Source organism: Zingiber officinale, chromosome 4B (assembly GCF_018446385.1).
Source record: "Zingiber officinale cultivar Zhangliang chromosome 4B, Zo_v1.1, whole genome shotgun sequence".
Classification (NCBI taxonomy): Eukaryota; Viridiplantae; Streptophyta; class Magnoliopsida; order Zingiberales; family Zingiberaceae; genus Zingiber; species Zingiber officinale.
This window is the reverse complement of record NC_055993.1, coordinates 1,041,184-1,064,281: the sequence shown is the minus strand read 5'-3', so window position 1 is coordinate 1,064,281 and position 23,098 is coordinate 1,041,184. Positions and strand designations below refer to the sequence as shown.

The following is a 23,098-nucleotide window of genomic DNA, read 5'->3' as shown; positions in this document are numbered from 1 at the left end:
AAACACTTTTTTAACGTCCTCCACCTAGTTCTTCTCAACGACGTGGTCCGCCTCAACTATGTCCTCCACCTGGTTCTGGTCTTCCCCTGGCTCTTCTTCTCGTTGAGAATCAACGTCGACGAGCTCTCTTCCCCAAATCGACCCGCCTCTCGTCGGACGCTCGCCGGTTCACGCTGCTCACTGCGGCGCTGCTTGGCTCCATCTACCTGGGCTCAGTCCTCTTCCCGAGCATTTGGACTCGGTTTCAGTTCATCGGGTCGACCACTGCGGTTTGCATCTCGTTAATTTTCCCAGCGGCTCTTGTTCTGAGGTAGAGAATATGATCTCGTGCACCTCGAATCGTAGATTTTTATTAGTTCTTGTTCTTGAATAAATTGACAGATTGTGATTATGGAAAGGCAGGGTATTCATGGAAAGGCTGGAGCTTTTGGACAGAAATCCCTGCGGAATCAGGGTATTCATGGAAAGGCAGGAGCTTTTGGACAGAAATCCCTGTTTCCATGAATACCTCTATCGGCGCCTATTTATAGCGGCCCCAACCCTCCGTCTGTCGTCTCATCGGAAAACACCTGCAAGATTCCGAAAGCTCTGTTTTTGATCCGCACACATGGCGCCGCAGATAGTTTCCACGGTGGTGTCCGGAAAGGGAAAGAAGGATGAGCCGGTGGCGAGGGCGTACGTGACGTTCCTTGCAGGCGACGGCGACTACGTGAAGGGAGTGGTCGGGCTGGCGAAGGGACTGAGGAAGGTGGGGTCCGCTTACCCTCTTGTGGTGGCGATGCTTCCCGATGTGCCTGAGAGCCACCGCCGTCTCCTCGCCGCCCAGGGCTGCGTCCTGCGTGAGATCGAGCCGGTGTACCCGCCGGAGAACCAGACGCAGTTCGCCATGGCCTACTACGTCATCAACTACTCCAAGCTTCGAATTTGGGAGGTACCATTCCAATCAATTGGTTATACTCGTCGGTTTGATCAAAACAGAGGATTAATTTTGTTTTATTTTATTTTTTTGTTGAAGTTCTTGGAGTACGAGAAGATTATGTACCTCGACGCCGATATCCAAGTATACGACAACGTCGACCACCTGTTCGACCTGCCGAACGGCGGCTTCTACGCCGTCATGGACTGCTTCTGCGAGAAGACGTGGAGCCACACGCCGCAGTACCGGATTGGTTACTGCCAACAGTGTCCGGACAGAGTAGCGTGGCCGGCGGCCGAGCTCAGCCAGCCTCCTTCGCTCTACTTCAACGCCGGCATGTTCGTGCACGAGCCCAGCCTTGCCACCGCCGAGTCCCTCATCGCCACCGTCAAGATCACCGATCCCACCCCCTTCGCCGAGCAGGTACAATAAACTAATTCACTTTGTTTCACTGATCGAGAGGCGTTTGTTTAATTTTTTTTCCCTTAAAAATTTGTTTTTTTTCCTTTTATATCGTGCAGGATTTCTTGAACATGTTCTTCAAGGACGTCTACAAGCCGATTCCTTTGGTCTACAACCTGGTCATGGCGATGCTGTGGAGGCACCCGGAGAACGTCGAGCTCGAGAAGGTGAAGGTGGTGCACTACTGCGCCGCGGTACGTGTTCTGCATTCGTCTTATCAGGCTCGGTCGATTTTTATGATGAAAAATCAACGGTTATATATCGTTGGAATTGTTTCAGGGGTCGAAGCCATGGAGGTACACGGGGAAGGAGGCGAACATGGACAGAGAAGACATAAAGATGCTGGTATCCAAGTGGTGGGAGGTGTACAACGACGAGAGCCTCGACTACAAAGTTCCAGCCATCGCCGCCGCGCCGGAGGAGGCTACGGAGGCGGAGGAGGTGAAGCAGCCGCTGATGTCGGCGGCGCTCTCGAAGGCCGGACAGGTCAAGGTCATCAAGGCGCCGTCGGCGGCATGAGGACAGCACAATTGGTCCTGCTGTTGATTAATAAATAATTAAATAAAATTAAGCCTAAATATATTAAGAGAACTCTTTGTCTAATATATTATATTTTTAAAAAATAATTGGACAATTTTCTTTTAATAATTGTGTGTGCATATGAATTTTTAGTATTGTAAGTTAAATGTTAAATAAGTGAAGAAATATATAGTTTGGAATATAAATTCCACAAAGGAATATTTAATAATAAAAGATTTTTTTTCCCAAAACAGGAATTAAAATCTAATTAAACAATTATTAAGGCGGTTTAGCTTCTCCCTCGCACCAAGTCTATGCGTATGTGTCGCTTCGTTGGACTCTGTTGACCGTAACAAGTGCGGTTGGAAGTCCGCCACGTGTCGTCGTTACATGTATGGAATAACGTCGCCGTGATTAAGTGGGACTTTGGCGAATGGAGATGGATTGATTAAGCAACGGAGATGAACATGCAGATTAAGATTTATACATGTCTAATTAATAGAGTAATATTTAATTGACCAATTAGCATCACATTGAAATTGATCTATAAAATGATCAACAGAAAACAAATTAAGCCTCATAATTTCTACTATTACATCGAGTAAATGTTTTTACGTACTTTCACTCTATATATGTTGTTTTGATCTTCTCTGCCATCTTGATGATCAGTAACAGTCGATGTCATGCATGGTGGACTGCGGCACGCCGTGCAACAGGCAGGCCACCGGCGGTATCGTCAGCGTGCGCGACACCTCGTACATGTTCCAGCAGAAGGGATCAGCGATGATCTCCCCCTGCGCCGGCAGCAGCTCCACCTCCGTCAGCGTGATGTTGGTGCAGGGCACCGCGTCGCTGCACCCGAAGTGCACCGCGGGGCTCCTGCTGTCGTAAACCCCTTGATCCCCTTGTACGCGACGTCGGAGACGAAGACCGCCGACGTCTTGTTCCGACACGCTCCTCCGACGCCGGCGAGGCAGTAGTACTAGTTGATGATGATGGGGTTCCACACCGCCTCCATGAGAACGTTGACGAAGCTGACGGAGGAGACGGATCCCGACCCGCCTTGCCACGTCTTGATCGCGAGACCATTGTCGTAGTGCTTGATCACGCAGTCTTTCACCGTTATATTCCTCACGCATGCTCTTGTTAGGGTTATTCCATTTTAAACAATTATGAAAGAAGGAATGACTTTGATTTAATCAATAAAAGTAGATATTAACTAGGATTAGTTAATGCGTTAAGGATAGTTATTTTTTTCGGTACATTATTTTTATATCGTAGTATATGTATATAATTTGATACATTATATGATACAGGACCTTGATCGGGGATGAGCCGTGTGACGTAAAGGGGGGGGGGGGGGGGTTTGTTAATTACAAGACATTTTGAGATGGGTATTTCTTTCTTATTTTTTATTTAGTTCTTTGAACTTAAAGCATGACTATATTTAGATGTTTAGGTTGCTTTACCTTAAATCTGTAAGCTTGCTACTTTCCTGATTGTCACTTCGGTTTAATCTTTGATAGAATCTAGTTTAATTTGATATAGTCTCGACTCTTGTTATCTGGACTCTGTAGCATATATACATGTAGAGTTTGTATCATAGGGATGTCCAGTTTATTTGGTTAGCATGCTGATCATGCATATTGATGCTGAGTATACACATGATTGGTATGTGTTGTTGGAATCACATAATTGATTGTCCATTTGCATTATGGTGTATGCATATACGTCTGGTGTGGTTATTGGAGGCGTTTTTGGTTGTTTCATAATTGATGATAGTGTCTATATTTGATTATTCACATCATGTTCATCATTCATTTCATGCTGATGACTATTGTCTCTCTTATGAGGTGAGAGAGTCGTCAGTCATTTATAGTTGTCCATTCGGCCATTGTTGGAGAGTGGTAACTAGGAGTGGAGCTAGTCCTGTCGCACTCACTTGGTTGCTCAGTGTTTACACTCTGTCAGCCTTGACCACTATGGAGTAGTGGGTTTTGAGGACACAGTAATTAGGAGGCTAGTAATTAGGAGGCTAGAGATATGAGTGATCAAGAACCCTTAGCTATGTAGTTAGATAACTACTTAGTGAATCGTCGGCCTCTGCAACTCTATAAGTGGTGCATGTACTGAGGCTAGTATGGTAGTCAGGGACCCAAACCTCTCAACTAAATAGGGATCGTGATATCTGGAGAGGTAGAGAGAATGACCATATGGATAAAGATATGCATGTTAGAGATGAGAAATTTTCAAAAGTTCTTCGATATTTTATATTTAGAGTGAAGACTTATCGATCGAATAGAATGGGGACAGGTAAATTGTTCGTTCTATAAAAACAATTAGTAAAAAATATATTTTAAAAATTTTATAGTAGGCTTAGCAATTGCCATGCACTAGAATTTTATTATGCAAGGTTAGATTTTATTGTTATACACATACAATTATTTTTTATTTAATTATCTGCCAAATAATTTTAGGAAGATTTATTATTCCCCTAACATATTGATTTCCTGTTTTATAGCAAGTATGACAACAGAAATTGCAATTTGACACAATTTTTTATTTATTTATTTTCTTAAGCTAATAATGAATTGCATAAAATGTAATTAGTTAAATAAAAAAGTACTAAGGTTACTATAAAATTCATTCGGAAGTGATTAATCATGGTAAATTTAAATATTAATTAAAAAAAAAAAATTCCGTGTCTTCATTGCTCTCCTAAAGAACGAGTCCCCAAATGAGACCACATCCTTTGTTCATTAAAAAAAAATGGGAGTAAGGGATAGAACATTTATAATTAAAATTGGATTATAGTCATTATAAATAGTTTTGATTTCTCTTCAGGTTCATCGGCCTCCTAGGTTAAAATTTAGATCAGGAGGGTGGTCGGAAGTCATCTGAAGATGAGCAAGTTTTAGGATCTTCACAATTGTATGATATTGTCGAAAAGAATTTAGATATCTTCACAATAGTATGATATTATCCACTTTGGGACTGAGCCCTCATGATTTTGCTCTTGGGCTCTACTCAAAAGGTCTTATGGCAATTGATCCGGCGGTAAGAATGGGGGACCCACTTCCTGAAGGGTCCTCCCAGCCAGAGGACGGATGGAGGGCTGACTAAGCGGGTAATGGCCGCGTCAAGCAGTCGAGCAGGTCTGAGCGGAGCCAAGGATAACTCAGCCATGGGCTTGGGTTTCCGACGCCAAGGCGGGAGGACTGAATGGCCGAGCGGGTGTCTGCCCGGCTGGGACCGAAGGGCCGAGCGGGTGGTCCGTTCGGCCAGGATAAGGGCGAGGATACAAAGGTTAGCCGAGCGGCCTACTCGTTCGGCTCGGGATATGGGATGTCAGCAAAGGCATGTCTCGGGATATGGGATGTCAGCAAAGGCATGTCTGATGATTATGCCGTACACAAGATTGCACGATGGAGGATCTCGCCGTCACATCATGGAGAGGTTGATACAGTAGAGGTATGGCCTTATGGATGCCCTTCTGACAAACCCATACCTGGGCATGGTCGAAAGCAGGTGATTGCTTTGATTGGCGCGCCCAGGCTCCTTCGAGAGGTCTATATAAGGTCTCCATTTCTTCACCGGAGGTACACGGGTCTGAATCTCTGAAGTCACCTCTTTGTTATTCCTCGCCTGACTTGAGCGTCGGAGGGCCGTCGCCGGGACACCCCTCCCGGCTCGGTTTTGTTGCAGGTTCGCCGGAGCACTCGAGGATCCAGTAGGGAGCGCTACGTCCCCAGCGTCCTTTGACTTCTGATTCGGACAGGATCAAATTGGCGCCGTCTGTGGGAACGCACCTGCATCCGAACAGGAATGATGGACGAGGCTGGACGACAACACACGGTGGCGCTTTCAACAGAAGAACTCGACGCTCTGGTCGAGATGAGGGCCGCCAAACTTGTGGAGCAAAAACAGAAAGCAGCAGCCGAGCGGCCGGAGCAACAAGCAACATCTGCGTCAGGTGGCCGAGCGGAAGCACCTCCAGTCACCGTCGCATTCCATCGAGCCTTATTTCGCACCCCTGAAGCTGTACCAGCTCGAAGAGATAGAGGATCTTCTTCAGACGAGATGCCTAGGCGAGATGACAGAAAGGGGAAAGCCCCCCGAGCGGACGCATCCCCCGAGCGGATCAATCGCCAATTTTCGGAGGCTATTCTACGAGACCCTCTGCCCAAGCACTACGTGCCTCCGACGATCGGCGAGTACAATGGAACAACAGACCCGGATGATCATCTAGGTAAGTTTGATAACACGGCTACACTCCATCAATACACAGATGGAGTAAAATGCCGAGTTTTTCTTACCACTCTCTCGGGATCGACTCAACGGTGGTTCCGGAGGCTGCCGGACGGATCCATCACAAGCTTCAAGGACTTCCGAACGGCCTTCCTCCACCACTTCGCCAGCAGTCGGCGTTATCAGAAGACAAGTGTCAGCTTGTTCGCCATCAAGCAAGAGCCGAGAGAATCGCTTCGAACTTACATCCAGCGGTTCAACAAGGTGGCAATGGATATTCCAACGGCCACATCGGAGACCATGATGAATGCCTTCACACAAGGCCTAGTGGATGGGGACTTCTTCCGGTCGCTCATTCGAAAGCCGCCCCGAGATTATGATCACATGCTACATCGGGCCAACGAATACATAAACGTGGAAGAAGCGCAAGCCGCCCGGAAAAAGGAAACTCCAACCGAGAGGGCGCCTATTCATACCGAACGGAGACAGCATGCCGCTCATCAACCGCCTAGAGGACCAAGGGCTGAAGCAATCCGCTCCCCTCGTGTGAGGTCCCAAGTTCAAGAAGTAGCTGCCGCTCGGATCAAGTCAAAGAAGAGATGGACCCCTATGTTCTGCTCCTTCCACCGGACGGATACGCACAACACGAGGGATTGTCGAAGTCTTCCCTTCGTAGCTAATCCCGTTCCCAGGAAGGCCGAACGACGGTCTCCTTCCATCGACCGAAGACAAAGGACCCATGAAACTGACCGGACCCGCACCGAGACGCGACATCAACAGACGCCCGATCGGCACCGATCTCCAAGACAGGAGAATCGCCGAGCGTCCAGAGAACGGTCCCGACCGTCCACTCGGGAAGAGGAAAATAGGAGCAACACTTCCCGAGGCGAGATCAACGTTATTGCTGGGGGGCCGACCGGAGGAGACTCCAACCGAGCCAGAAAGGCGGGCGTCCGGCAGCTCCAGATCCACGCAGTCGGTTGTAGCCAAGAGCGGGCAAGTGGACCGGAAGTCATTTTCGGGCCTGGGGACTTAGAAGGAGTTGAAGTGCCCCACGACGATGCTCTGCTCATTAAAGCGGTAATAGCAAATTACACTATTCACCACATATTTGTTGACACAGGGAGCTCGGTCAACATCATATTCAAGAAGGCGTTCGATCAGCTGCAAATTGATCGAGCCGAGCTGCTGCCCATGACTACCCCGCTCTACGGGTTTACGGGCAACGAAGTTCAGCCGGTCGGACAGATCCGGCTGGCTACTTCGCTGGGAGAGGAGCCGCTCAGGAGGACCAGGACAATAAACTTCGTGGTGGTCGACTCTCCCTCATCCTACAACGTCATTTTGGGACGACCGGCGCTCAGCGAATTCCGAGCGGTCGTCTCAACCTTCCATCAGAAGATCAAGTTCCCCGTGGAGGACAAAGTGGGAGAAGTACGAGGAGACCAGCTAGCAACTCGGCGATGTTACATCGAAATGGTCCGAGCAGAAGCTAATTCTGCTCGGAAAACGCCTCGGATCGAGGTAAACGCCATCGCCGAAAAACCACCCACTTTAATTTATGAGGAAAAAGAAGAAGTGCAGATTCATCCAATCCGATCGGAGGCCACCACCTTTATTGCGTCCGATCTGGAGGAGAAGCAGAAAGAGGGGCTGATCCAATGCCTCAGAAGAAATCATGATGTCTTCGTCTGGTCAACACATGAACTGCCTGGAATTTCGCCGAGCATAGCGCAGCATGAGTTACATGTCCGACCGGACGCTCGGCCGGTAAAGCAGAGAAAAAGAGATTTCAGTGCCGAGCAGAACTCCATCATCCGGGTGGAAGTCGAGAAGCTTATGGAGGCAGGCCATATACGCGAGGTGCAGTTCCCGAGCTGGCTGGCTAACGTAGTATTAGTCTCCAAGCCGGGCGGCAAGTGGAGAGTCTGCATCGACTTTCGGGACTTAAACAAAGCATGCCCCAAAGATTTTTATCCCCTGCCCCGGATAGATCAGCTGGTAGACTCTACGGCCGGCTACGAATTAATTTGCATGCTCGACGCCTACCAAGGATATCATCAAGTGCCGCTCGCCCGGGAAGATCAAGAAAAAGTAAGCTTTGTAACGGCCGACGGCACATATTGCTATAATGTGATGCCATTCGGATTGAAGAACGCCGGGGCCACCTATCAGCGCTTGATGAACAAAGTGTTCAGGGAGCAGATCGGGAGGAATCTGGAAGTCTATGTGGATGACATTCTTATCAAATCCGTCCAAGCGGCCGATCTCTTCAAGGACATGGAAGAAACCTTCCGAGCGCTACGCAAATATGGAGTCAAGCTAAATCCCCAGAAGTGCCTGTTCGGAGCAAAAGGAGGGCGTTGCTTGGGGTACATAGTGACCGAGCGGGGAATCGAAGCAAATCCCAGCAAGGTGAAAGCTCTACAAGACATGCCGCCTCCCAGAAATACAAGGGAAGTGCAGCGGTTGACCGGTCGGATAACCACATTGTCCAGATTCATCTCCAAAACTGCCGACCGGAGCCTCCCTTTCTTCAAAATTTTGCGCAAGGCCACTAAATTTCACTGGGACGAGGAATGCGACCGGGCATTCGAAGAATTGAAGACATATCTTAATTCCCTGCCTGTACTAGCCAAGCCGATCGGGGGTGAGTCACTTTATATTTATCTGTCTTCAACCGAGCATGCTGTAGGCTCGGCACTTGTAAGGTCCAGCGGCGAGGAGCAGCCGGTGTATTTTCTGAGCCACATTTTAAAAGATGCTGAATCTCGTTACACCGGGCTCGAGAAGTTGGCCTTTTCTTTGGTTCTAGCCGCTCGGCGCCTTCGACCATATTTCTTGGCTCACACCATTATTGTCCGGACGAACAGTCCACTAGGAAGAGTACTGTTGAATCCAGAAGCGTCCGGACGGCTCATCAAGTGGACGGCAGAACTAAGTGAATTTGACATCCAATATCAGCCCCGCTTGGCGATCAAAGCGCAATCCTTGGCTGATTTTGTGACCGAAGTGCAAAGGCCAGAGCCGGAAGCTACGTGGAGAATATATGTGGACGGGTCTTCCACTCGGCTCGGAAGTGGGATTGGAATATTGCTGCTCTCACCTCAAGAAGAAAAGATGCACCTATCCGTCCGGCTAGATTACAAAGCTACCAACAATGAAGCAGAGTATGAAGCCCTCATAGCCGGATTGCAGGCAGCACGGCATGTGGGAGCCGTTCGGGTGACACTTTATTCGGATTCACAGTTGGCCGCTCAGCAACTTTCTGGCACCTTTGAAATCAACAGCGTTCGGCTTAAACTCTACGCTGAGGCCTTTGAAAAACTCAAAGCTACTTTCCGAGAGGTGCTTATTCAGAAGATTCCCCGAACGGAGAACCAGGCGGTCGATGAGTTAGCTAAACTCGCAAGCTCAATAACGCCGGTCGCCATTCAGCAACCAATTGAAAAAGTACTGCTGGTGGCGCACGTCGACCGGATGCAAGGCCTCACATTTCCAAGCGACTGGAGGACACCCATCATAGAGTTCCTCCGCTCGGGAGCCACACCGGCCGATCGGGAGGAAGCCCAGTTGCTCAGGAGGAGGGCCGGTCGGTTCATACTCATTGGCGATCAGCTCTACAAGAAGGCTTTCTCTTGCCCGCTGTTGAAATGCGTGAGCTCGGAGGACTCAGCTTACATCCTCCAAGAGGTACATCAAGGATCGTGCGGAGGACATCCGGGCGGACGATCACTAGCTAAGAAGATCCTGCTAGCTGGATACTTTTGGCCGACCTTACAAATAGACGCCGCTCGGACAGTAGCTACGTGCCTTTCGTGCCAGAAGTATCACAACTTCTCCCACCGACCGGCAGAGGAGATGAAGGCATCAACCGTCTCATGTCCGTTCGATCAATGGGGAATGGATATTGTGGGTCCATTTCCGATGGCGACCGGGCAGAGGAAATTTTTGCTGGTGGCGGTCGATTATTTTTCCAAGTGGGTGGAGGCTGAGCCGCTAGCCAAGATCACCGAACAGATGGTCAAAAAAATCATCTGGCAACACATCATCTGTAGGTTTGGTATCCCTCGACGATTGGTTTCCGACAATGGGCGGCAATTCACAGGGAATGTGCTAGAAGATTGGTGCAAAAGCTACGGCATTGAGCAACACTTCACGTCCGTGGCTTACCCCCAAAGCAACGGTCAAGCCGAGGTGGCCAATCGGTAAATTCTCCGTATTCTGCGCGCTCGGCTCGACCACTTGGGAGGGAGTTGGCCGGATGAAGTGCCGGCGTTTTATGGGCCATCCGAACGACTCCTAAGGAAGGAACGGGCGTCACACCTTTTCATCTGGTGTACGGCGGCGAAGCGGTCATTCCGGTTGAAGTCGGCGTCGAGTCCGTCCGGGTCCAATGTTACGATAAGGGCAACGCCGAGCGAAGGAACATGGAGCTGAATTTGGTTGACGAGGAGTGAGCCAAGGCATCCGTTCGGCTGATGGCATACCGTCAACGGATGAAGCAAAACTACAACCGGCGTGTCATTCCCACATCATTCCAGGTCGACGACCTAGTCTGGAAGAAAGTCAAGCCGGTCGGCGACGTCGGCAAGCTTGAAGCTCCGTGGGCAGGTCCCTTCAAAATCATCGAGAAGCTCCACTCGGGCGCGTATTATTTGGAGGATGAGGAAGGTCGGCAGCTAGATAGGCCGTGGAGCGCGAACCACCTCCAGCCTTACCGGGCAAGGTGAAAGGTGTGCCTATGTAAATCATCCTGTGTACTTTTTTCGACTGAATACTTGAAATGCAGAAATGAAAAATCAAGAGAACAAATAAGGCATCGCCAACAAAGAAACGAAGGCCCCGCGCCGCTCGGCCGGAGGTAAATGGGTCGAGCCAAGCGCTCGAAGATCGAAGGCCCCGTACCATTCGGACGGAGGTATATTATCCTAGCCAAAATGCTCGACGAAGCAGACCCTGAGCCGTTCGGCCAAGAGTACGTTATCCAAGCTGGGTGAAAGGAACCAAAAGTGATAAAAAGGAGGGCAAAAAGCTTCGCCGAACGGAAGCGTCAAAATTAGCCTGAAAGGCCGTCTAGCCCAGACGTTAAACCGTAGAGCCGCGCCGATCGGCTATAAACATCCGCGCCGACGAGCTCCGTCGTTAAAGATCGAGAGCCGCGCCGATCGGCTATAAACATCCGCGCCGACGAGCTCCGTCGTTAAAGATCGAGAGCCGCGCCGATCGGCTATAAACATCCGCGCCGACGAGCTCCGTCGTTAAAGATCGAGAGCCGCGCCGATCGGCTGTAAACATCCGCGCCGACGAGCTCCGTCGTTAAAGATCGAGAGCCGCGCCGATCGGCTATAAACATCCGCGCCGACGAGCTCCGTCGTTAAAGATCGAGAGCCGAGCCGATCGGCTATAAACATCCGCGCCGACGAGCTCCGTCGTTAAAGATCGAGAGCCGCGCCGATCGGCTATAAACATCCGCGCCGACGAGCTCCGTCGTTAAAGATCGAGAGCCGCGCCGATCGGCTATAAACATCCGCGCCGACGAGCTCCGTCGTTAAAGATCGAGAGCCGCGCCGATCGGCTATAAACATCCGCGCCGACGAGCTCCGTCGTTAAAGATCGAGAGCCGCGCCGATCGGCTATAAACATCCGCGCCGACGAGCTCCGTCGTTAAAGATCGAGAGCCGCGCCGATCGGCTATAAACATCCGCGCCGACGAGCTCGAGAGCAAAGGCCCCCGACTGTGAACTTACTGGACGGAACTAAGGACGCCAAATAACGAGCGTTCGCAAGTACTAAATTGTTTAAGTCCGATCGGCCGTCGGTTTGCCAATACTTCGCATTCACTGAATGCAAACAGCATAGCCAAGCGCTAAACGATGTCGAGGAAAACGAGTCAATTGATTAACCTGATCGGTTGTCTAGTGGGAAACACGTATAGCTTAACTGGCTCTACGAATGAGCACCAAACAGACAGAAGAGGGCAATGAAGGACAAACAAAAATAGCAGAGGAACGCAATTATGCCGAACGGCACGTACAAAAATTTTACATCCGCCGAGCGGATGAAGTACAAGAAGTACTTGGAAGAACTCGCCTCACTCCGGGTCCTCAAAATTAAAAAAGGCGTCCGGGATATCATCTATCATGGTCGCCAGGTCGGAGGCGGGAATGTGCATTCCCGCAGGAAGGTGGCCACCCTTCTTCAAGTACGCCATGGTGACCTTGACCGCCTCGGCGAATGTTGAGGAGACGTTGCTGCCGAATTTTACGCCGAACCGTTCCGAGCGGAGGTATGCTTGGCGTGCTACTGCTAAGCGATTCGGCTCTCCCTCCTTATATTTTTTGAGCACCGCCCGGGAGGCGGTTAAGGAATCTTGGACTGCCTTCAAGTCCACCTCAGCCTTTGTGCGTTCTGCCGAACGGACCTCCCGCTCGGCGTTCAGCTGGGCCTCCAGATCCTTGGATCGCTGATCTAGCGCACGAACATCTACTTTCATCTTATCCAGATCAGCTACCGCTCGCTTCTTCCGGGCAGTAGCGCGTTTGGCCTCCGCTTCGCGCTTCTTGACTTGGCCCTCTAGCCGAGCCACCTCTGTAGCTAGGTCGGCGGCCTTCTTCTGTTCGGCCTCGAGGACTTGTTTCTCCCGCTCGGCCGACGGACCCCCCGACACTTGGAGTTTTTCCAGGAGATCCTCCAGCTCGGCTAGCCGATGGCTAGTGGCGATTTGCTCAGCCCAACGCTGTAAGGGAAATAATAAAATCAGGAACCAAACAGTAGCATGACACAGGAAGAAAAATGAATTTACCTGAGTGGCCTGCTGCATGTTGTTATCGCCGAGCTGCTTGGGCGTCATGAGGGCCACCTGAATCTGCGCGTCCTCGAAAAGCTTGGCGAGCGGACCCGTCAGGGTTACTTCATGAACGGGGCTTGATGGCCGATCGGCGGACAATAAATATTCCTCCGAGGGGAATCGAAGGGTAGTCTTGATGGTCGGGTGGCCGGCCGGCACTTCCTCAGCCGCAGTCGCCTGGCCCGAGGACTCCCCTATGGTTGAAGTTTCACCCAACCGTCGTAAGCGACGACGAGTCTGTGGAGGAGAGCCAGAGGGCTGTGCGGTGGGCAAGGCCACTGGGGTCCCGATCCGCGACGGCGTGCGATCTGGCGAAGTGACCCCGGTCGGCGCATGTGGCTCGCCCTCTTGGGTCGGCGGAAGGCTGGAGCCTCTTCGACGTTTTCGCCGAACTTCCAGTGGTGGATCCCCGACCTGGGGCAGAGGAAACAGGATCCGCCTCAACCTCCGTCGAAGCGGATGGGGCAACTTCTGTTTCAGGGGCGGACTGTGCCCCCCCTCTCCTGCATCTGCCGGGCGGCTGGGGATGAGACCCCGCTCGGCGAGCTCTTTTTTGGTAGCCGCCTCAATTTCCACGGCTTTCAATTTCAGATGAGCGGTAGCCTTGGAGCGCCACATGACTTCAGCTGCAGTGGAAGAAATTAAAATCAGTTAGACAAAAAAGGCTAAGGGAGTAAAGAGTCCTTACCCATGCGGTAGGGGAGATTGGCCCGAACGGGAGATAATCCAAAAATATACAACACCCCCTTGAGAAGCAACTGGTCGATTTTGTACCGCTGACCGGACAACCAGTTCACCGCATGAAGGTAGGCCGGATTGCTTCTGAATTTGCCGAGCTTCGGCTGGGTCGGCACAGCGGTCTGCCATTTGGTTCGGAATGTTGGCCGCTCGGGGAGTCGTATATAGAAGAAGAACTCCTTCCAGTGCTTGTTGGAGGTCGGCATATTATCAAAAAAATTTGAAGCCTATTCTACTTTGGAAAATAAAAGTGCCCAACTCGGATTGTTTGGGGTAGAAGAAATAGTGGAATATCTTGGGGTCGAGTGGGATACTGTGCAGCCTAAAGAGGACGACCACCCCGCTCAGCAGCCTAAAGGAATTCGGCACAAGTTGGCCGAGCGGGATGCGGAAATAATTACAAACCTCCAAAATAAAGGGATGGGTAGGAAATCTAAGGCCGCCCTGGAATTGGTCTAGAAAGAAACAAACGGTACCGATCGGAGGGTCATGGGGCCGGACGGTCGGGTCGGCTATAACTATTTCATGGTCATCAGGAATCCCATACGTCCGAACAAGACGCCGAGCGCCCTCTTCATCAAACCGACTCTCCATGGTCAGATACCAAGGGCCATGAACATCAACAGTGGGTACGGAAGTGCTTGCCATGACTAAAGTACCAAGAAAAAGAAGGAAGGAAGCCGAAAGAAACTCGGAAACGGAGGACAGATAAAAGTTCGCAAGCAAGGGAACGAAAGAAGTCCCACGCGAAAGGGAAAGGCCGAACGAAAGGAAGGGAGAAGCTTACTGAGGGAAGATGAACGGAGAAGAGCACCAGAAAGCCGAAAACCACCAAGAGGCAAGAACTAGGACAGCCGGAATGATGCAGCCGCGGGCACCTTCGACGGAGGACGCACAATGAAACAGAGAATGCGGCGTAAAGGCGAAGACGAAGGCTTTATACGAACGAGGCTGGTTGGCCTCGTCCGTCGGATGCAGGTCACGAGAGACGAGGTCATCATCTAACCGTCCATTTCAAAATGACCAGCGTCCCATCGTACGGATCATCACCGCCGCGTGAGAAGAGCCACGTGGCGCTCTGTCACCAGGCGCAATTAATGCGCCCATACCGCGCATGCTTCGACTTAATGAAAAGGATTTGCGTGATTTTCGAGAAGATTGACAAGCAAACATCCACGTTGAACGACAAGACATCCAAAACGAAGAGCCGAGCGGCTGAATTTGGCATAAGGGCCGAGCGGCTCAAGGGATATTATAAGCGACGGTAAGGCGACGACCGCCCGCTCGGACACATAGTCCAGTCAGTCGGACTCACTGCCTCCTTCGACTAGACTTGAAGGGAAGGCAAGTGATCCGGCGGTAAGAATGGGGGACCCACTTCCTGAAGGGTCATCCCAGCCAGAGGACGGATGGAGGGCTGACTAAGCGGGTAATGGCCGCGTCAAGCAGTCGAGCAGGTCCGAGCGGAGCCAAGGATAACCCAGCCATGGGCTTGGGTTTCCGACGCCAAGGCGGGAGGACTGAATGGCCGAGCGGGTGTCTGCCCGGCTGGGACCGAAGGGCCGAGCGGGTGGTCCGTTCGGCCAGGATAAGGGCGAGGATACAAAGGTTAGCCGAGCGGCCTACTCGTTCGGCTCGGGATATGGGATGTCAGCAAAGGCATGTATCGGGATATGGGATGTCAGCAAAGACATGTCTGATGATTATGCCGTACACAAGATTGCACGATGGAGGATCTCGCCGTCACATCATGGAGAGGCTGATACAGTAGAGGTATGGCCTTATGGATGCCCTTCTGACAAACCCATACCTGGGCATGGTCGAAAGCAGGTGATTGCTTTGATTGGCGCGCCCAGGCTCCTTCGAGAGGTCTATATAAGGTCTCCATTTCTTCACCGGAGGTACACGGGTCTGAATCTCTGAAGCCACCTCTTTGTTATTCCTCGCCTGACTTGAGCGTCGGAGGGCCGTCGCCGGGACACCCCTCCCGGCTCGGTTTTGTTGCAGGTTCGCCGGAGCACTCGAGGATCCAGTAGGGAGCACTACGTCCCCAACGTCCTTTGACTTCTGATTCGGATAGGATCAGCAATGAAGATATTTTTTCTCTTATAAACCCATGATCTTTCCCATATGCCCCAAACTATAACAATCTACTCACTATCAGCCCCAGTGTCGATCGGTTCCTCCAAGACTCAGCTACTCATTTCTCATGGGCATGACTCCCGGTCTATTTCTAGTCGGTCCTAGTGTTGGTTGGACCCTTTCGGACTCAACTCCTCATTCCTCATGGGCAAACTCCCGATCTATTCCCAGTCAATCCCAGTGTCAGTCAGATCCTCCAGGATGTAGCCCCTCATTTTTTATAAGCATGACTCCCAATCTACTCCCAGTCAGCACCAGTATCGGTCAAATCCTCTAGGACTCAACTTCTTATTCCTCATAGGCATGACTCCCATCATATGCCCGATCGATCATAGTGTCGGTCAGATCCTCCAGGACCCAGCTCCTCATTCCTCATAGTCATGGCTTCCAGCATATGCCCAGTCAACCCAAGCGTCAATCGGATCCTTCTTCTGTGAGACAACACTATCAGAGAATCGTAACGGCATGCTAAGGAATATTCCGCTGCTCTTATACAATGGAGTCTTCCTCTACCTAATGGATGGGCGTCGTACATCCTCCACCACCCAACATATTATGACATATATTCTCTGTCGTCTCATTATTGCGGAGGTTATGAAATGCGGTATAAAATAGGAGGTCTCTCTGTTGGCTAGATACATGCACGTAGATGCATCTATTGTTGTTATATTATTCATATTCTCTCCACACTTTTTGCTCTGCTCCGGTTTTAACTTGAACATCGGAGTGCTTACACGAAGGACACTTTCCCTAGTTCTTCGACTAACCCTCCTGGTGCTCTCTCCGTGGTGTGCGTAGAACCCTGAATACCTTCTTTTCCACCTGCTTTCTTGCTACTGATGAAGGTATGAGGATTCCAGCTCATCGTCAAATCTCCGCCTCAAGTCATTGCATTGCTTCGTCAACATACCTGCCATCTGTACCCTCGCCACCGGCCCCTTCATTTATCTCAGTTTCTGTACGGATCAATATATAATAATTTTAATTAAAAATAATAATTAAATTTTCATATTATATTAATTATTGAGTAATTCTTATATGTTATAGCAACTCCTCAATCGCTGCTATAACAATGCCTATAACCAGGGCCGGCCCTGACTTTTCGGGGCCCTTGGGCGAAAAGAGAAAAAGGGCCTCTATACGAAAAAAAATATATACTAACGTACAATTTAAATACAGTTTAATAGAAAAACTTGAAAATTAATATATTTCATTTAAAATATGATAAACTCCATATAAAATATATTTCTCAAGATTCTTCAAAAAGTACAACACCGTACAAAATATATTTCCTATATTTCTCCAAAAAGTGTAATACCTATGAATACAAAAAAAATAAGTATGAAATAATCATTGAAAAATCTATATCTTCTAGCATTTTGAGAAGTAAAATCGTCAATAAGATTTTCAAAATCAAATTTTTCTAACACCTCATTTTCGATACATAAAATTGTCAAGCCATTTATATGCAAATCATTACCATGATCTTCTCTCTATTCTTCTTGCTCATTTGTTGCATGATTATGATCATCATTTTCTCTCAATTCTTCTCGTTCATTGATTGTATTATCATTTAGTTCTTTTTGATTACTCAATTGTTGTTCATTTGTTGTATAATCATTTAGTTCTTCTTTAATTTTTTTCTTGCAATTCATCAATTGAATCTTCAATTGAAGAGTTAGCTTTAAAAAACTTACAAAGAATACCTTTGTGAGTTTTAGTAATCTGTTCCACTCTTTATCTTGTTTCTTTTTTGACTCCAAGGTTGATATTTCTTTGAAAACATGTTTGTACTACCAATTTCAAGTGTAAAAATAAAATACACAAAACCAGCAATAAAGTTGATAATGAAACAAACACAAGTAGTGAAAATAATAGTTGAAGAACAATAAAGATTGGTTTATGCTTGAAGCAATCGATATAATCTATTCTATGATGATTAAAATTGAGATGATTTATTTTAAGTCTTTCAAATATGTAAGAAAAATCATAAAATATTGACTCCAATATAATATTAAAAAACAATATTGAATATTGACGATAAAAAAAAAATATAGAAAAGTAAGTAACTTACGTTGTAAGTTTATATATTGATCAATGATGATATTGATGAAATTAAAATTTCAATTGGAGAATAAATTTTTCTAATTTAATTAGAAGAGATTCAATGGAGAAGAAAGGAGAAAATTAGCGTTATTCATACTTTTACTCTTTGGAGCCTTATGTCTTCTATAAACAAATTAATGAAGAAAGAGTTAGAACAAACAATTAAATCTTGGAAAAAGAAAAAATGATCATTTACCTTCCTTCTTTTTTTCTTGGACCTTTATTAAAATAATCCAATAATTTTTTAGGGGGTTTTTATTAAAACAATATAATTATATAATATATATATATATATATATATATATATATATATATATATATATATATGTATGTATGTCAAATTCAGGGCCCCTAAAAATCGAGGGCCCTTGGCCGTCGCCCCCGGTAACATACCTCAAGGCCGGCCCTACCTATAACAACTGTAAAATAAAGGATATTTATTTTATGGATGTCCTTTAATTATTATTATTATTATTATTATTCTTTTTACATGGAAGAGAGGTATTTATTCGATGATCCATTAAATATAAGACCCTCATTTAACTTTAGCCATCTGCCATTACCATTAATAAAACAAAATACACTTCCAGTTGTAGCATTCATCCATGTCTTGAATTTGATAAGAAATCTACAATGAAATACGCAACAAGACAAACTATTGATGACGTAGAATCGTTTGTTCTCATCTTTAATATGGAAAATAATAGAAAGTTATAGCATTCACAATTAAAGTAAGTAATTGTACCTAGAAGTATGAGAAAATTTCATAAGTTCTTTAATATCTAGAGCGAAGACTCATCTGATAGAATGCAGTCAGGATACTTTTGATCATAATTTACGATTTAGAAAATGAATCAAGAAAAGTTGATTAGTTGATGAAGATAGATTTCACTTATTTAATAGGTAGAATTCATTCTCATCAATCAACAGATACAGTGGTCCATTCTTTAAATCATAAAAAGACTTGTGCTCATAGAATGAGGCATGATCAATTGTTCCGTTCTATAAAAATAATTATTAAAAAATATATTTTAAAAATTTTATAGTAGACTTAGCAATTGGCATACAGTAGAATTTATTATGCAAGGTTAGATTTTATTTTTATACATATACAATTATTTTTTATTTAATTATCTGCCTAATAATTTTAGGAAGATTTATTATTCCCCTGACATATTGATCTCCTGTTTTATAGCAAGTATCGCAATAGCAATTGCAATTTAACACAATTTTTTATTTATTTTCTTCAAGTTAATAATGAATTGCATAAAATGTAATTAGTTAAATAAAAAAGTACTAAGATTACTATAAAATTCTTTCGAAAGTTGATTAATCATGGTAAATTTTAATATTAATTAAAAAACCAAAAAAAAAAGGAAATTCCGTGTCTTCATTGCTCTCCTAAAGAATGAGTCCCCATATTTTCCTCGCCCACGACACGTGGCCCCACATAGCGATAGGCAATCAACCCCCGCCGTTGGATGAAGAGCTCCGCCAAGAATCGGGGCCCAGCCGAATTAGCCCTCCACTGGTCGGAGACACCAGTGGACTCAATTATTTCTAGTGTGCACCATCAATCACACTCACGAAATCGAACGTACCACAGCGCTGCACGTCGTTTTGAATCGGGAAGAAATAGTGTTTCCTGGCCGTTCTCATGACATTAAATCTGCAGATTAAAAATAGAAGTACCAAAATACCCTTCCGCAGAGAGTATGGGAGGATGAATCAAGTCATTATGACGTCCAAATTTAATTCCCGTAAGGTTAATGTAGTAAATTGTCATTATTTAAAGGTCTCTAATGGCTGGAGACGCGCATCTCTCTCTGTTCGGCGCCCCGATGTCGAAGGCTGGTGACGCGGTCGCGCCGCTCCTGCCGGTGGAGCTCCGCCCGAGCGAGACGCCGTCGGCCTCGGTTCCCGGCGCGGTGTTCAATCTAGCGACGACCACCATCGGGGCCGGGATCATGTCGCTTCCGGCCGCCGTGAAGGTGCTCGGCGTCGCCCCGGCGCTGGTCCTGGTGGTTGCCGCCGCGTTCCTGGCGGACGCCTCGGCGGAGTTCCTGATGCGCTATAGGGGTGCGGGCGGCGCGTGGTCGTACGCGGCCGCCATGGGAGACGCATTCGGCCGCGCCGGCTCCGCCGCTTTGCAGATCTGCGTCGCCCTCACTACCGCCGGAACCCTCACCGTTTATCTCGACATCATCGGTAACCTTTGCCCTTTTCCCTTCTTTCCCTCTCCCGATTTGCTGAGCTGTAAGGGACCCACTTTAATTTTTTTAAAAAATATTTTATTATTATCACCTCCTCATTCTTCACGCGATTGAAAATAAATTGATAAAATTGTCTAGAAATAATTAAAATAATTCGGGTAAAAATAGTAACATTATTCCCAATCGCCTCGTGATTCGCGCGTGCAGGTGACGTGCTCTCGGGTAGCCAATCGGAGGGCGCGGCGCACGCCGGGATTCTGCAGGAGTGGTTCGGCGAGCAGTGGTGGACAGCGCGCGTGGCGGCGCAGCTCGTCGCCGTCGTTATTGTCATCCTTCCTCTGGTCCTCCTCCGCCGCGTCGGTAAGCGTCGCCCAAAATCCAATTCCTATCTTTAACGCGCCCAAAGATGTCGATTATAAGAGCAGTTCCGATTTAAGCTTCCAGACTCCCTCAAGTTCTCGTCGGCGGTGTCGGTGCTGCTGGCGGTTGTGTTCATGTGCATAAGCACCGGCATGGCGCTCTACGCCCTATTCCAGGGTCGGACGCAGAAGCCCAGGCTGCTCCCCGACTTCGCCCACCTCTCCTCCTTCCTCGACCTCTTCACCGCCGTCCCCATCATTGTCGTCGCCTTCACCTTCCACTTCAACGGTAACAAATACTGCCAAGTCTCCGACGTTCTTCCTCACTCGATCGCCAACTTAACCCGTCGATGTTGCCGTGCATGCCAGTTCACCCGATCCGAGCCGAGCTCAGCGAGACCTCAGACATGCAGGTGGCCGTCCGTCTCTCCGTCCTGCTCTGCTCCGCCATCTACGCCGCGATCGGATTCTTCGGCTACCTTCTCTTCGGCGAGGCCACCATGACCGACATCCTCTCCAACTTCGACCGCGACACCGGCTCGGCCTTCGGGAGTCTTCTCAACGACGTGGTCCGCCTCAGCTATGTCCTCCACCTGGTTCTCGTCTTCCCGTTGCTCTTCTTCTCGTTGAGAATCAACGTCGACGAGCTCCTCTTCCCCAAATCGAGCCACCTCTCGTCGGACGCTCGCCGGTTCACGCTGCTCACGACGGCGCTGCTTGGCTCCATCTACCTGGGCTCAGTCCTCATCCCGAGCATTTGGACTCTGTTTCAGTTCATCGGGTCGACCACTGCGGTTTGCATCTCGTTAATTTTCCCGGCGGCTCTTGTTCTGAGGTAGAGAATATGATCTCGTGCACCTCGAATCGTAGATTTTTATTAGTTCTTGTTCTTGAATAAATTGACAGATTGTGATTATTTTGGCAGGGACGTTGAAGGAACAGCAAAGAGAAAGGATCGGTTACTAGCCAGGGGGATGATACTGGTGGCTTTGATTACCAGCGCTATAGCTATAGGATCCAACATTGTTGCATCTTTCCAGCCACGGGAAGTAAGAGGATCTAGGCGTTGAGTGATTGATATTAGAGCATTCATTCGTAATCCATAGAAGATGTTGTAAATTATACCTATCACTTTTAGGGGGCATTTGATTTGGGTGGTGAATAGGAATATATTTGATAATAGATTGAAATGGGAATGAGTGTAGCTATTTTGATAATGTTGTTTGATTTATAAGTTCGGTTTTGGTATTATTTTTTAAATATCAATTTATTTTTCAAAACTTTTACTAAGATCTTATAATAAATCAATATATATATCTCCTTTTCCTGATTTCACTGGAGTACTCTACCTCTTCAATTTCATGTGAGACAAGGTATCGTAGTCTTTCCTGAACATGTTCTTGGTTCCTTCGAGTAAGATATTGTCAAAGTTTTGATTTTTTTTCGACTTTGTACTTCGACATAGATGCATTCCTAGTGCACGGTAGTGGAAGATGAGAAAAGGGATTCGTTGCTAATGGGAAGGGATGGCACGAGCCTACGACGACTTACGCCGGAGAGCCGATGGTGTTGTCACATATGACGTGGCCGTTCGTCCACCGCGAGTGAAGAGAGGAAGAAGGAGCGATGACTTAAGGTAAAAAAACAGAAAGTCTTTTATTGGAATATATATATATATATATATATATATATATATATATATATATATATATATATATATATATATATATAAACTCTGCCCATGGTGTAAAGAATCATAAATGAATTCTAAAGTCATTACTTTACTTAGGTTTTGTCCATTCTAAATTATTTAGAATTGATTTTATTCTCAAATATTTTAATCAAACATTCTATATTTCTATTATTTCATTATCTCATTTCTAAACTCCTAAATCAATCATCAAATTAAATTGTTAAATTTATGCAAATTTAACGAAAAGGACTTCATTCTCATCTTCATCTTGTGATGACTCTCCATCACGATAATCATGCCGTGGATTGTTCTTAACTACAAATAATTACAAATATTAATATTAGTCAACATTAATATAAACCAGATTAAAAGAAAAGAAAATATATAGTCATACCATTGGAATCATCACTTTTATATAAACTTACATTATGTAGTAATGATGCATAATGAATATTAAAATTAAAATCTAATTGTAAGTTTAGATATAATCAAATGTTCGAATTTATACCGTGGATACTCGTCCGTGTATGTGAGAAGATTATTAAGAATCACATGGAAGATCGTATAGTAATTATATTATGTAAATTGAATTTCTTGTTTTCAAGTGTCTAAAATAAGAAAAAAAAAATTGAGTTAGCAAACAAGATCTGTCCTGTTCTCATTGCTCCTATTACAATCTTGTGCTTCAATCATTTTGTTTGGCAATTCTTCGTTACAATGCTTCAATCATGGCTCTATGCCGTCAGTTACAACCCATCTTCCTAATCCACTAAGGGTTCAGATAGGATCTTCTTCTTCCACTTGCATATGGATGTGACTTATGGAAATAAATTAATGCAGAAGATATTTTAA

General features: G+C 47.0%; 2 protein-coding genes and 1 pseudogene across 3 annotated transcripts; 2 read left to right on the top strand and 1 right to left on the bottom strand.

The window, feature by feature from the left end:
* Positions 1–547: 547 nt before the first annotated feature.
* LOC121977287 (galactinol synthase 1-like) lies at positions 548–1,897 on the top strand. The gene is made up of 4 exons (XM_042529876.1): positions 548–931; positions 1,016–1,339; positions 1,438–1,572; positions 1,658–1,897. Exons 1-4 carry the CDS (start codon positions 608–610, stop codon positions 1,895–1,897), a joined length of 1,023 nt encoding a protein of 340 aa, XP_042385810.1. The 5' UTR covers positions 548–607.
* Positions 1,898–2,562: 665 nt separating this feature from the next.
* On the bottom strand, positions 2,563–16,740 carry LOC121977231 (annotated as a pseudogene).
* A 3,054-nt stretch (positions 16,741–19,794) lies between these two features.
* On the top strand, positions 19,795–21,883 carry LOC121974337 (amino acid transporter AVT6C-like). Of its 2 annotated transcripts, none has more exons than XM_042525346.1 (5): positions 19,795–20,189; positions 20,402–20,554; positions 20,639–20,842; positions 20,923–21,388; positions 21,479–21,883. In XM_042525346.1, the coding sequence occupies exons 1-5, from the start codon at positions 19,823–19,825 to the stop codon at positions 21,621–21,623; spliced, it is 1,335 nt and encodes a 444-aa protein (XP_042381280.1). In that variant the 5' UTR covers positions 19,795–19,822; the 3' UTR covers positions 21,624–21,883. The 2 variants fall into 2 exon arrangements, with proteins under 2 accessions (XP_042381280.1, XP_042381281.1); XM_042525347.1 differs by having other exon boundaries at positions 20,632–20,842; positions 21,479–21,622.
* The last annotated feature ends 1,215 nt before the right edge of the window (positions 21,884–23,098 follow it).